Source organism: Aphidius gifuensis, linkage group LG1, assembly GCF_014905175.1.
Source record: "Aphidius gifuensis isolate YNYX2018 linkage group LG1, ASM1490517v1, whole genome shotgun sequence".
NCBI lineage: Eukaryota > Metazoa > Arthropoda > Insecta > Hymenoptera > Braconidae > Aphidius > Aphidius gifuensis.
In genome coordinates, this window is record NC_057788.1 from 24,308,569 (window position 1) to 24,324,048 (window position 15,480).

The 15,480-nt window shown below is 26.9% G+C and overlaps 3 protein-coding genes and 1 long non-coding RNA gene across 5 annotated transcripts; 3 read left to right on the top strand and 1 right to left on the bottom strand.

Moving 5' to 3' along the window:
• Nucleotides 1-543: 543 nt before the first annotated feature.
• LOC122855896 (bifunctional arginine demethylase and lysyl-hydroxylase PSR) lies at nucleotides 544-2,720 on the top strand. The gene is made up of 6 exons (XM_044157577.1): nucleotides 544-780; nucleotides 896-1,101; nucleotides 1,261-1,543; nucleotides 1,637-1,992; nucleotides 2,067-2,299; nucleotides 2,389-2,720. The coding sequence occupies exons 1-6, from the start codon at nucleotides 708-710 to the stop codon at nucleotides 2,411-2,413; spliced, it is 1,176 nt and encodes a 391-aa protein (XP_044013512.1). The 5' UTR covers nucleotides 544-707; the 3' UTR covers nucleotides 2,414-2,720.
• Nucleotides 2,616-10,721, bottom strand: LOC122855241 (kinesin-like protein KIF21A). 2 transcript variants are annotated; one of them, XM_044156468.1, is made up of 8 exons: nucleotides 10,358-10,721; nucleotides 8,785-9,169; nucleotides 5,783-8,646; nucleotides 5,552-5,698; nucleotides 4,670-4,835; nucleotides 3,940-4,600; nucleotides 3,604-3,874; nucleotides 2,616-3,434 (listed from the first exon to the last, which is right to left on the bottom strand). In XM_044156468.1, exons 1-8 carry the CDS (start codon nucleotides 10,390-10,392, stop codon nucleotides 3,362-3,364), a joined length of 4,602 nt encoding a protein of 1,533 aa, XP_044012403.1. In that variant the 5' UTR covers nucleotides 10,393-10,721; the 3' UTR covers nucleotides 2,616-3,361. The 2 variants fall into 2 exon arrangements, with proteins under 2 accessions (XP_044012403.1, XP_044012394.1); XM_044156459.1 differs by having other exon boundaries at nucleotides 3,072-3,182.
• Nucleotides 10,722-10,887: 166 nt separating this feature from the next.
• On the top strand, nucleotides 10,888-11,888 carry LOC122856345. The gene is made up of 3 exons (XR_006374137.1): nucleotides 10,888-11,291; nucleotides 11,368-11,457; nucleotides 11,542-11,888. It is a non-coding gene; the product is annotated as an uncharacterized LOC122856345 (long non-coding RNA).
• A 136-nt stretch (nucleotides 11,889-12,024) lies between these two features.
• On the top strand, nucleotides 12,025-15,370 carry LOC122855663 (ubiquilin-1). The gene is made up of 4 exons (XM_044157207.1): nucleotides 12,025-12,598; nucleotides 12,817-13,021; nucleotides 13,167-13,455; nucleotides 13,543-15,370. Exons 1-4 carry the CDS (start codon nucleotides 12,497-12,499, stop codon nucleotides 14,615-14,617), a joined length of 1,671 nt encoding a protein of 556 aa, XP_044013142.1. The 5' UTR covers nucleotides 12,025-12,496; the 3' UTR covers nucleotides 14,618-15,370.
• Nucleotides 15,371-15,480: the final 110 nt, after the last annotated feature.

Consider the following 15,480-nt stretch of genomic DNA (forward strand, 5'->3'; position numbering starts at 1 on the left):
ATACATTTTTTATCAAATATATTATCCCTATTATATTTGATGATTATTATACTATAAAAAATAAAAAATGCAATAATAAATTGGCTATAAATTTGCTCATGATGAAATCTCACAATTCGTAGATTAAATTAAGATAAATAAAACGCAAATTAATAACAAGTTAAAAGAAAAAAATTCATTAAAATATAAAATTAAAATTTTTGGTACATTTAAAATCATTCAAATAACAATGCTTAATCATAATACTTTTAAAAAAAAACTAAAATCATTATATTATCATGCTAATTGATGATCATTTATCATCAATCATTTGAATCATGAGATTTTAATTCAATAGTAATTTATTAAAACAAAAAGAAACAGTACGTATACTATTTTTAATGAGTTTATAGAACTTGAAATGAACGGAACTAAAATTGATTTGTTTTTTATGATAAATTAATTATTGTGTAATTAAATTAAGTGGGGGATGGGGTGGGGGCTTGCATTTTACTCGCATATGTGTGTGTGACACCGATAAATCCTGACACCTGATGGTAATCATTTGAATCATTTGTTACAGTTAATAGACTTTTTTTTTTTTTTTTTTTTTTCGTACGTGTATTATTTTTTTTAATAAACTTTATCATCAAATTTATATTGTTGTAAATACATACAATTTATACTAGTATTATTATTAACAAATATTTCAATAAACAATTACTGCCATGTCGGAAGAATTAAAAATGGATCATCGTGCAAGAAAACGTATAAAAGAAGTTAAGAAAAAAGCAAGACCTGGTAATTATAACCTTTATATATTTAAACTAAAAATAATTTTATATTATTTATATAATTAATTTATTAATTTGATTAATAATAGTTTAATTTTTTTATAAATATATTTAATTTATAGAACTTGCTGATAAAGCATCCTGGACTCAACATGGTTACATGAAAAAATTTTATAAATTTACTAAATTTGTTGACAATGTTGATCGAATTGATGAGTACAAAACATCAAATGCTCAATTTATAGCTGATTATGAGCAACCCTATAAACCTGTGATAATTCAAGGTGTTCAACGTGAATGGAAAGCCCAATATAAATGGACAGTAGAGGTTAATTATTATTTTTATTTATTTATTATTGAATTAACACTATTTTTCTTCACTCTATTTTTCTCTCTCTCTCTCCCTCTTTCTATTTTCTCAACTATTTGTCTATCTCTCTATCTCTCTCTTTTATAATATTAAAAATAATTTAAATAATTTAAACAGAGATTAGCCAAAAAATATCGTAATCAAAAATTTAAATGCGGTGAAGACAATGAGGGCTATAGTGTTAAAATGAAAATGAAATACTATGTACAGTATATGCTGAATAATGATGATGATTCACCACTTTACATATTTGATAGTTCATTTGGTGAACATCCACGTAGAAAAAAATTACTTGAAGATTATACAATACCAAAATATTTTCGTGATGATTTATTTCAACATGCTGGTGAACATAGACGACCACCATATCGTTGGTTTGTCATGGGACCAGGAAGATCTGGTAAATTATTGCTTTATTTTTAATATTGACAATATACATATACCTATATGTGTGTTTTAAGTTATTAATTATTATTTATTTATTTAATTTAAGGTACTGGTATACATATTGATCCACTTGGTACTAGTGCATGGAATGCTCTTATATCTGGTCATAAACGATGGTGCCTTTTTCCAACTCATACACCACGTGAGTTACTCAAAGTAAATAGTAGTGAAGGTGGAAAACAACGTGATGAAGCAATAACATGGTTTAATGTTATTTATCCACGTACAAAATTACCAACATGGCCACAAAATTGTCTTCCAATTGAAATTCTTCAGGGACCTGGTGAAACTGTATTTGTACCTGGTGGTTGGTGGCATGTTGTATTAAATCTTGATGATACTATTGCTGTTACTCAAAATTTTTGTTCACGAACTAATTTTCCAGTTGTTTGGCATAAAACTGTAAGCTTTTTTTTTTTTAATATTTTTTAACATACAATTACAATTGTATATTTATATTTTTTAATATTTAAAAGGTACGTGGACGACCAAAGTTATCAAGAAAATGGCTTAAAGTATTGAGAGTTAAAGAACCAGAATTAGCAGCATTAGCAGATAAAATTGATGTTAAAGAAGGTACTGGTGTTGCTAGTGATTCATCAAGTGGTTCATCAAGTAGTTCATCAAGTAGTTCATCAAGTAGTCAATCTGAAGATAGTGAAGATGACAGTGGTCAAGAATCACTCTCAGCTCACAAAAAGAAAAAGAGGTATATGTTTTAAAAATAACAATAAAATCATTGACTCATTGGTATATATATATATATTTTAATTTTGTTTTTTTTATTTTTATTCACAGAAGAAAACTTAATAATCAGCCTTGACAATTCTACATTAAAAATGCAACGATGAATAATCTACGACTGTACAGTATTAATCAATTATTATTGTTTGTACTGTTAATAAATATTATAATATTAACCATTTTTCATTTAATAGTTTAATGAATGCTAGATAAAGCCAAACTTTCACAAACATTTTATTACAGATATTATTTTCATTTTCAATTATTTTTTCTGGCTTAAGTTTTCTTTATTTTTTTTTCTTTCTTTTTGGCTGTATAGATTTCGTTCAAAAGCATTCATATTATTTTTGTATATACAAAATTAAAAAAAAAAAAAATTCTAAAAGCAGACAAAGTATGTTATATAATAAATAAATAAAAAATACAAAAAAAAAAAACTGATGGAATGGTAAAAAATATTTAATTCAAGTTGATTAAAATACTAAAAAGTTTTATGAGTAAAAAAAAAAAAATTATATAATATAATTTGATCGATAATTGATTGAAATTAATTTGACACATTTAATTATTATTTTGTTTGTTTTGTCAAGGCTTTAAAATTGGTTATTAAAATTTGTAAAATTATTTGATTTTTCATTAATTGCTATTATTTGTTTTTTTTTCATTTAGCACTATAATTTGTCATTCTATAAAAAATATTGTTCTATTGATTAAATTATCATTAAATTAAATACTCAAATGTTGTTACATCGGAATGTTGAGCTGTATGTTAGCACTTTAATGAATTACTTCGTTGAAATGTACGATGTTCCCTCTTGGAATAACTCCACAGTCTAACAGTTCCATCGCTGATACCAAATTGTTGTATTAATCCATGCAAAGGAAGAAAAAAAAACATGATACGTGAACAGACAGCACAAAAATTATAAATGATTAGCAAAATAATAATAGTAAAATACAAATAAATATAAAATAATAAAAACAAGAAGAAGCTGATGAATAACAACAATAATAATAATAAAATTAATCAGATGGAAATAGTGGACATTGACATTGTGTGATATGGATCAGGGATTCGCCATAGTTTCACTTCACCCGAGCTGCAATTAATATTCCAAATTGATAACAAAAAAAAAGAGTAAATTAATTATTTATAATTTTGATAAATAAATTAAAAACTATCAGGTTAAATTTTATATTATAATAATTTGCTAATTTGTATACTAGAAAATAATTAATAAGTTAATGTAAAATAAAAAAAATACTAACTTGCTGGCTGTGAATATATGCTGTTGATTTGTAATAACAGCATTTATTGCTGATCCATGTGCTCTAACTTCACCAATAAGTGAACATTCACCAGATAATTCACTTGGTACTGTCCATGCTCTGAGCATTCCACCACGACAACCTGATACCATTATTGAACCTTCATTTATTGTACAAAGACCCAAAATCCAATCTTTATGAGCATTATTTAATGATTGAATAAGTTCCATTCTATTAAGATCCCAACGTTTTATACACATATCACGAGAACCTACATCGTTTCAACAATCAATAATTAATCATTCCATTTATACAATTTTAAATAAATTAATTTACCTGAAAATAACATTGAACCAATTGTCGCAAGACACTGGACACCATCATAATGTGGTGGAGCCAAGCTCACTGATTGTCCAGATGAACTTGCATCAACAAGTGATATTAAATGATCTTTACTGCCAGTTATAACACGACCATCTTCAGCAGCAGAAAGACACATAACAGCCGCAGTATGCGGTGTACTTAAACGTCTAACACATGCTAATTTTCGCAAATCCCAAACAGTTATTTTATCAACAGCAGCAGTATATAGCTCTTGTTCATCTAAACTCAATGATAAATCATTTATAGCCATTTCACCAACCGGTAATTGAAGTGTTCTTGCTGTTGTTGTTAGTGATAATGAACCATTTTGTGATTGACCAGATGAAAATAATGTTTTAACACAATTATTACCAGAACGTAAATCCCATACTTTAACATATGCTGCTGATACACTAAATAATAAATGATTCTTCAATGAATATTTAACAGCAACAACATTATTTGGATGACCAGTTAGTGTCATATTTTCTAGACCAGTTCCAAGATCCCATACTTTTACAGTACGATCTTTTGAACCACTAAATAACAAATCTTCTGTTGAATCAATTGCCAAAACTGCTTTACTATGTCCCTCAGCAATATGAGTACATTGTAATGGTGCACGTGGCTGTGTCTGTAAAAAATATTGTAATTTATAAACTATATAAATTAATTAATATATAATTAATTAATTTACAATTACCTTGCCAGGATATTGAGAAATTACTCCTTTTGTTGGTTGTGGATCTACTGGTACTGCTTTTGCAGCAGTCAACCTTGAAAATACATTCTCCTCTCGACTGTTGAAACGACGATAAATTGTCGGTGATCCTGGTGGTGATGGTGCATCCATTTGCGCAAGTTGTTCCCTATTTTATTGAGTCGATTTTTGTTACACATTTGTTAGTCAGTCAGTGGGAATAATAGTTTTTTTTTTTTTTTTTTTTAATTTTTTAGCATGCAAAGTGAGTTAATAATCTAAATGTTAATAACAAATGCAACTTTTAAATATTTTTTTTTCTTGATTTTAGTAATTATTATTAAAAATTTATTAATTTTTTTTTAAATCTATTTTTTATTGCAACACACATTTATTCATTTTATCTTTCTATAAATATACAAAATAAACTTGAATACATAATACTCTATAGAATAATAATTATATATACCTATATATATATAAATTTTTTTTTTTTTTACATAAAACATTTATATTTGTTAAGTTAATAAAGAAATATCTTTTTTTTTTTAAATTGTGTATATACAACATATTGATTGTGTGTAAAAAAATTATTTCGGTGCGTAAAATAATACGTGCTATTTATTCCCAAGTAATAATATAAATAAATAAATAAATAATAATTAAAAAAGTAAGTGAATGAAAATTAATTGCAAGTACCAAATTGGCTGTGTGTGTTTTCTTTTTTTCCTTTTTTTTTATAAATAATAATAATATTACAAAATAAAAACAAACAAGTGTGTGTATTTGTGAAGATGTCATGCTAAATAATAATAATTGATAAATATATCAATGAACGAGTAAATGAGAATGAAATAAATAACGAGCCGGAAGAATGGGACTCACATGGAACCATTGTATCCTCCGGGTGGTCCTGATGGATATAACGAACGACGAGGTAATTTTGGTGATGTGCTATCACGTCGACTGAGTACTGGTGATATACCACCAGCTGTTCCACTTGTATTTTGACCTCGACCAAATAGCAAACCTCTGTAAAATCAGAAACAAAAAAAAAAAATACAAAATAAGAAAGAATTGTTTAATAAGTTAAATGAATAAAAAATATTTTATTACCTAAGACTTCCTGGGGCACTGGGTACCCTAGTTAATGGATGATTTTGATGTTGATTTTGTTCTTCAACTTTTAAATTATCTGAGGCCATACTAACACCATAAAGAAGTTCTTGGGGTTGTGTTGTTCTTCTTCTTACTTTATTACTTCTTTGTTTTGATTCATTGAGTGTAAGTTGATTATAAGTTTCACTATTATCAGGTGATGAACTACGAGAACTTGGTGGACTATAGGCCATTGTATTTTGATTATTTGAAATATCTAAAATATCACGATTACGTAATACATGTTCTAATAATTGATGTTGTACATCACTCTCTTGTGCAACTTCAATTAGTCTTGATTCCATATCTCTAACTTCAAGTTGTTTTTGTGCTGCAGAACAACTTTGTTCAACAGTAAATGTAAGCATTTTTTGTAATAAAAATTGTGCTTCATCAATTGTTTTAACAGCAGCAATAAGTGCTTCAATACCAGGTTCACCTTCAACATCACAATCACCAATTTCTACCATGTCTCTTTGACACTCAGCAATACTATCTTGTACATAACTTATTTTACTTTTATAATTATCAATATCTTCATCAATTTCAATAGTATCACCTCCTGTTGTTTCAACAATTGTACGATGTTTTTGTAATCTTTCTAAATCTTTACCAAGTTCTTCACGTTCAATTAATAATTTTTCCATTTCTCTTTCAGTTTCAGCAACAGCTTGTTTAGCAAGTGATTGTTTTGTTATTATTTTTTCAAATGCTTGCCATTTATATTTTAATGCTTTTGGATTTATTGGTTTAATAATTGTACGACCAGCAACTTTTTGACTTAAACCACGATCACGTTTTCTTAATGCTGTAACTTCTTCTTGTTTTCTTCTTAATACAACTTCTTTAATTTTTTTATCAGCTTCAAGTGTACGTATCATATTTGCATTTTTTCTACTTTCTTTTCTTAATTGTGCAATTTCACGATTTCTACGTAATTCATTTTCTTTATGTCTTTTTGATTCTTCTTTCATTTTATTTAATAATTTTACTTTAGCTCGTTTCATTTCACTCAATTCATTTCTTAAACCACGTAATCTATTTTCACTTTGTGATTGATTTTTTAACAATCTAGCATGTTCTTTTTTAGCTGATTGTAATAAACGCATTTCTTTTTGCATTGATGATATTTTTTTTTCATATTCATCACGTAATTTTTTAACTTTTTCAGTTAATGGTGATGAATTTTGTACAAGTGATGATAATACTTTATCTCTTTCTTCTTGTGTATCTTTTATTCTAGCTTGTAATTGTGTTAATTTATCTTCATAATGTTGTTTCATTGTTTGTAAACGACGATGTGATAATTCAAGTTCTTGTATTAAACGTTGTCTAACATCAATATCAGTTGTTATTGCTTCAAGTTCACGTCTTATTGCTGCTTGTTCTTCAGTTTCTTCTTCTTCTTCTCTATCTTTTCTATCAGAATCATCATCATCATCATCATCACCACCTGAATCATCATCTTCACTCAATGATTCTTGTCCATTTTCAGTATTATCAATATCATCATCATCATCTTCTCTATTATTATTTGTATTATTATTATTAGTTATATTATTATTTATATTTTTATTATTAATACTTGTAGTCATATTCATACTCATAGACATACTTTGTTGTTCTTTTAATGCAGCAAGTGTATTTAATTCTTTTTGTAATTCTTTTTTAGCATCAACAAGTACAGAATTTGTATCATTTTGAATAAATGATGTTGAATCAATTCCACTAACATATGTATTGTTAACAGATTGTACTTGAATTTGACGTTTTTTTAATTGTTGATACATTGCTTCAGCTTCAAGTAAACGTGCACGTAATTCTTCAATTTCTTGTACATAACCAAGTACAAGACTTGATACATCCTCATTACCATTGGCATTTAAACTTGTTGATAACCATTGACCAGATGCTTTTTCAGCTAATAATAATGAATTTTTAGCTGTTAATGCTTCAACTGTTTCTGATAATGCTTTAACACGTGTTTTTAAACTTTGTAATTCACTATTAAGCATTTGATTTTCATGCCATGCATCATTAACACCATCCTCACCAACAACACGTTTACCCTGTCTATATTCTAATAATTCAATTTGTAATTGTTGTATTTCACGTTTTAATGATATTATTGTACGTGAACTTTTATCTTGATTAATTGTAACTTTATTTTTAATATTTCTTGCACGATTAGCATATTTAAGTGTACTTAATGTTTCCATAAAATCACGATCACTTGGTGATACACAAGCAATCATAACTGTTTGTGAATTACCACCAAGTGAATCTTGTAATAAACGTGTTAATTTTGAATCACGATAAGGCACATGTAGGGCTTTTTTATTTTTATCACCAAGAGCTGATATAACATTACCAAGTGCAAGTAAACCACAATTTATTGATATACCCTCTTTAGCTCTTTCACCAGTTGCACCAGTACGTTTTAAACGTTCAGAACCAGCTAAATCAACAAAATGAAATTTAGCTGTTAATGTTTCAAATTCATTTGTTGGTTCACTTGTATCAACATCAGCATCTGGATCTTCAATTTTAATACAACGTTGTTGTTTTATAAATAATGTAAATATTGCATGTGAACGTGATGATTGAGTATTCATTTGTGTTGAACCAGTTGTTCTTGATAATGCACCTAATCTAAGATATTCTAATGCTTGTTCAGGACTTGTTACTATTCTTGGTTCAACACCAGCTAAATGAATATTACCACCAGTATCTTCATGTATTCTTGCACCACCTCGAGGACCACCAGGTTCTAATAAATCCTTTAAATCTTCATTGTAGAGTTCTAAAAATTGTGCTGTTATCTGTAAATATTTATTGAAAATTAAAAATCAGCTACTCAATAATATATAGTGACCAAGTTAATCATTATTTAATATTTGTTTTTTTTTTTTTTTTTTTCGTTCAATAATTATTGTATATAGTATTATGCCGACACTGACCTTGAATTCAGGTGGCATCTGCGCACGTTCTCTAGCTCTATTTTGTTTATCACAAATACCATCAAATAAATGTTTAATTGCTCTTGGTATAATACCAATAATTGAATCATCAACTTCAACATCAAAACCAGTACCCATTGTATATGTTTTACCAGATCCAGTTTGTCCATATGCAAGTACTGTTGCATTATATCCATCAAGTGCACCCTCAATAAGTCTTGCAACACAATCATCATAAATATCATTTTGTCCAATACCCGTATCAAATACATAATCATAAGTAAATGCTTTATCTGGTCCAAGAAATACTTGTGGTTCTCCTGGTGGTACTTGAGTACAAATTCGGCACATGTCAATCAATTCACGTGCCACTTGAGGCCGAATTCTGTAATTTTATTCAATGACGTCAAATCAATATACATACATATATATATATATATTATTAAATTATATTAACGAAAAAAAAAAAAAAAACATATTTCAGGTCAATGATTTTAGTCTTCATAGCAACAAATAACTACCTACTTTCTTGGTAATTTTCTTTTTAAATTTCTAATAATGGTTTAATGATGACGAGGTAAAAAAAAAAGATTCTTTTTGTTAAAAATAAAAATAATAATTGTGGAGGTGTTGAATGAATAAATTATCAAATAAAAACATGCAAGAATAAAATAAAAAAATAAATAAAAATAAAAAAGGTAATGGCATATTTTATGAAATAAAAAAAAAGAAAAATTAGATACATTTAATTATCTACTCAATGCCTACGCAAGTGAATAAAAAATATTATGCAAAACCAACAATCTTGAGTGTATATTATAAATGAATGTTTAAATATAAACTGTGTATTCAAGAATTATCTGCAAGGCAAGTTGTGATGACATCGTCATGATAATTTAAACTCAGCAAGTGTTGGGTTTATGGATATCAACTGACAATAAAAGGAAACAATAAAAATTATTTTGAGATGTTTTCTTTTTTTTTAAACAATGCATTGTTTGTTGTTGATTTATTCTTGTTGTTTATTTATTTATTTATTCAATAGAAAATAATAATATTTTCATCTGTAGACATACCGGTCGATCTACCCACGAAACAGCCAGTGTTTGGTGAAAGTTGAATTTTTTATTTTTTTTATTTTTTTATATAATTTGTAATACCATTTATGATATTAGTTGACAAAACTTGACTTTACCAATGAGTCATGAAAGTTTAATACTTTTCTTCTATTCAATGTCCTACATTTTTAAATAAACCCTCTATTTTTTTTTTTTATTTTAATAAAACTGTTGTCACAAAAAAAAAAAAAAAAATAGATGAGAGAAAATCAATAAGACATTGACGCATTAATACACAATATTTAAAATTCATAAGAAATATTTGAATTATAAAAAAAAAAAAATATAAATGGCCTTGAATTATTTTATGCAAGACTGATTTTAATAACTATTATTTATTTTGAGTCATTTATAAGACAATAACACAAAAAACTTGATCTTAATCTTGTTGTTGTTTTTTTAGAAAAACATTGATAAGATGATATTAAAAATTAATAAAAATATATAATACTCACCGAACAGCTACACGAACACTTGAATCATCTCCCATTTTAAATATTTATTAAAAAATAATTTCCTTAATATTAATCACACTATGCTTACAAGCTCTTTTATTCTGACAGGACGGATCTTTTGCTTGCTTTTGCTGATCCAAATAAAAACACAAACTCTTAACAAATTTTTTTACTCCGATATCATAATTATTGATTTTTAAATTGTATTTATTATTTTATTAATAATCAAATATTTATCAGATAATTTTTTTAATCATTATTGAGTTTTGTTAATTAGTTTAAAATTAAAAACAAAAACATTATTCGAATACTTGACAGTCCAGAGATTGGAGCTGGACTATTGTTGGTGATTGTGTTCAATTGTGTTCTTTTTTTTTTCATTTTTTTTTAATCCTTTTTCTTATTTTTAAGGCTTGTAGACACATATATTTTTAAATTTCATCTAGTAAACTGTAAACTGACCTTAACAATCAAAACTACCAACTTTAAATGAATAAAATTTTTTGCAAAAAAAAAAAAAGAAGGTTTTCTAGTTTTGTAAATAAACAGGTCAATACAAGTTGAAGCTTGAAGCACGTTTTTGACACTTTGACAGTGATTGACAGTTAATAATACTTGAATTTATTATTAAATAAAAATATTTATTAGTCACTGATAAATAAACAGTTTATAAAATTTAATGACAACCGATAAAAAGTTAATAATTATCATTAAAAATTTGTAACGTTGAAGACAAATTTTCCATTGTGCCTTTATCATAAATAAATAAATTTTTGTGATATAAAATAATTTAATTACTCCATCTTTCAATGTTATTTATTTAAGCAATATAATTATCATTAAATTATAAACAGTGTTAACAAAATGAACAAACAACCAATAGTTATTAATACTGAATTTTCTCAGTTAAAATCATCACTCAATTGCTCATCAGGTATGTCATTTGTCGTTATTTTAATTTTTCCATTGAACTAATTGCTTAATTAAATAACTGAATTATTATTTATCAGCTGTTCCTGATGACAATCAATTTAAAAAGACCAGGAAAAAAAGACGCAGGGAAGATGACATTAGCCCTGATGAATTTAATTGTTCTTCTTGTATGTATCTTTCAACATTTTGATAATTTTTGTTTAATTAACAATTAGGTATAACACACAATTAATACATTAAATATTTTTCAGCTGTTATTATTTACGAAATTGACTGTGCTGATTTCAAGAAGCCCAGGATAAATTAATTAGTACAACATTCAACATTTCTTTTTTGTGTTTTTTTTTTAATTCTATAATCTACACTGAGTTGAGTTCAAAAAAAAAAAAAGTATTTTATTTCTATGAAAATAATAATTTAATTTATGATTAACAATTAAAAATATTATCACACAATAACCTTGATGGTTAATTGTCTTGATAATAAATCATTAAAATTTATTTGTTATAGGTATGTGTTCTTTAATTGTTCATTAAAATAAACAATTATATATTAATTTAATTAACAAATTGACTAATAAATAAATTAGTAAACATAATGATCATGTTGTTGTTTTTTCCATAAATGTCCCTAAAATAATTTTTAAAACTCCCGCTTTCATCGCCATCTTGTCGACGTCATATGACAACAAAAAAAAAAAAAAATGTCAACCATTTTGTTGATTATCTCATTGCTGACAATTGCTGATTTTTTTTTTCTAGTCTTGATTCTTGAATAAACACCGCGAATGTTCCATGGTCTGTCGTGGCCCAATAGCTGTACACGTAAATTATTATATACACCTAAATACAACGTAGATAGCGCACATAAATTTTATATGTATATATGTGTGTCTAGAGTTGATTATAATAAAAAAAAAAAATTTACCGAAAAGCGGTCTAAACTGATTTAATTCATCATTGAAAAAAAAAATCTTGCTACGTTGACGACGCCTCGGTTTATCAAACGACAAAAAAAGGTTATATTAATTTTATAAGTTTCATAATTTGTTTATTTATTATTTGCAACTAGTGTCTTACTGCTCTAATATATCTGAACAGTAAATAAAAAAATAAAAAAAATATTATAAAATCGTGTATAAGTGTGTGTAGTGTGTGTATGTGCAAGAGGGAAGTCGTAAAGTAACGAGTCATCAGTCAGTCCAAGATGGCAGAAGGCCAGGAGGATAGTAAAAAAATTACAATTTTTATTAAAACACCAAAGGATAAACAAAGCATTGAAATTGAAGAAAATGCTTCAATCAAAGATGTAAGTATTACAAAGAAAATCAATAATTATTTTGATAAAATAATTGACTGAAAAAGAATTAAAAAAAAAAAAGAAAATTCCAATCACGTCAGACAAACTTTCAGTTGTCATTCATTTATGTCACCGATTACATTAATTTCATCATCCATTGTAATTCAATGAGGTGTTTTTTTATAATTTTCATTATTTACATTATTTATATTTTTTATTTTTTTTAGTTTAAAAGTGCTGTATCACAAAAATTTAATGCCCAGCCGGATCTTTTGTGTTTGATATTTGCTGGTAAAATACTAAAAGATAATGAAACACTTGGAACACATAATATCAAGGATGGTTTAACTGTTCATTTAGTTATTAAAACACCACGTACAGCTGAAACACAATCATCACCAAGTGAGAGTCAATCAGCACCAAGACCTCCACGTAAGTTATCATTAATTATACTTATTTTTTTTTCATCTTAACTAACAGTCTACTTTTAAATTGATTTGATTAATTTAACCTTCAATATATAAAAAAAAAGCCAAGTAAATGTAATTTGATGTATTTTTTTTAAATATTATTGTAGCTAATACTGGATCAAATCCATTTGGTCTTGGTGGTATTGGTGGACTTCCTGACTTGGAAAGTCTTGGTTTTGGTTCAGCAAATTTTGCTGATATGCAACAACGTATGCAACGTGAATTATTATCAAATCCAGAAACAATGCGTCAAGTATTTGATAATCCATTAGTTCAAAGTCTCATGGATAATCCAGACAATGTTCGTATGCTTGTTTCAGCAAATCCACAAATGCAAGAACTTATGCAACGTAATCCTGAAATAAGTCATATGTTAAATAATCCAGAATTATTGAGGTAATTATTATTTATTTTGACATTTAAATATTTTTCAAAATTAACATATTTATATACTTATATAACTATATTTATTTTTTTTTATAGACAAACAATGGAATTGGCAAGAAATCCTTCAATGCTACAAGAATTAATGCGTTCACATGATCGTGCCCTTTCAAATCTTGAAAGTATTCCTGGTGGTCATAGTGCATTGCATCGTATGTATCGTGATATACAAGAACCAATGTTAGCAGCAGCAGCAAATGAACGTAATCCATTTGCTGCATTAGTTGATAATAGTAATAATGCTGAAATAATAAATCCACAACAAGGTCAAGAAAATCGTGATCCATTACCAAATCCATGGAATCCAAATCAAGGAAGTGGTGGTAATGATAGTGGAACACCAACAGCAACAACAACACCACGTATACCAACAAGTGGTCTTGGTCTTGATTCAGCTGGTATGCCAGCATTAATGTCACAAATAATGGAAAATCCACAATTAATGCGTAACATGATGTCAGCACCATACACTAGATCAATGCTTGATGCAATGGCTGATAATCCTGGTTTTGCTGAACGTGTATTATCATCAAATCCATTATTACGTAATAATCCACAAATGGAAGAACAAATGAGAACAATGTTACCACAATTTATACAACAAATGCAAAATCCACAAATGCAAAATGTTATGACAAATCCAGATGCACTTGCAGCAATAATGCAAATACAACAAGGAATGGAACAATTACGTACAGTTGCACCAGATCTTGTTGGTAGTATGGGTATGACTGTACCACCATCACCATCAGTTAGTGTACCATCAACAATACCAACTGGTACAACAACACAACAAAATACAAATATACAATCACCAACAACAACAACAACACCATCAACAAATACAACAGATCAAAATAATCAATTTTCACAATTTATGGCAAGAATGGTATCAACAATGGCACTTAATCCAGGTGGTGCTGGTGGTGGTACAACTCCTACTGCTACAGATCAAACACCACCAGAAGAACGTTATAGAGGACAACTTGAACAATTAACAGCAATGGGATTTGTTAATCGTGATGCTAATTTACAAGCACTTATTGCAACATTTGGAGATATTAATGCTGCTGTTGAAAGACTACTTGCTGCTAATGGTTTATCAATGAGCTAACCGCCATTTTTTAAATATTCCAAATCAAAATATTAACAAATGAATACAATAATTCCAAATTTACACAAATTAATAACAATATAAACACTTTTTTTTTTTTCCTCGTGACAAAAAACACTAAATTGTTTTTTTTTTTTTTTTTTTTAAGTTGACTATATTTCAAGCGTTATTAAATTTCAAAATGATGCGGATTATATATATATATATATTTGAATATACATGAGTGTGGAATGTATGTGTGAATGATTGTGTGACAATCATCGTGACTTTACTTTTTTTTTTTTTTTTTTTTAAATTTCTTTTGCTTGAATGTTTATTGGTAATTAATTTTTCCAGTAAATTTCAATGTAAAAAAATAACAACAGCAACAACAACAGTGTCACTTGGTAATGTGCTATTCAAAATAATGTCAAATAAAAAATTGAAATGAATGAAACCAGTTTAAAAAAAAAAATTATAATGTTCAGTGTGATGATTCCATTATATATTTATGTTTCTTTAAAAATTTGCCATGCACATATTTAATGATACAATTAAAAAATTTTGTCTTTAAAAAAATAATAAATTTAAACAACGCATTGTATTTTGTTATGATTATTATTTTTATTATTATAATTCAAATTAAATACTGGATTGCTCACAATTTTAAATTGTTGTATCGACAATTTAAATGGAAAAGAAAAACAATTTAATAAGCTACGATAACCGTAGGATGTTTCTTATTAAATACAACATTTAAAAAGAAAAAAAAAATAATATTAAACTCGTAGACAATATGATGCGATGTTCAAATAACGCGTGATCTAGATTGTTATACAAATAGAACGATTAATAAATTAATAAAAATAAATTCAACATGAAAA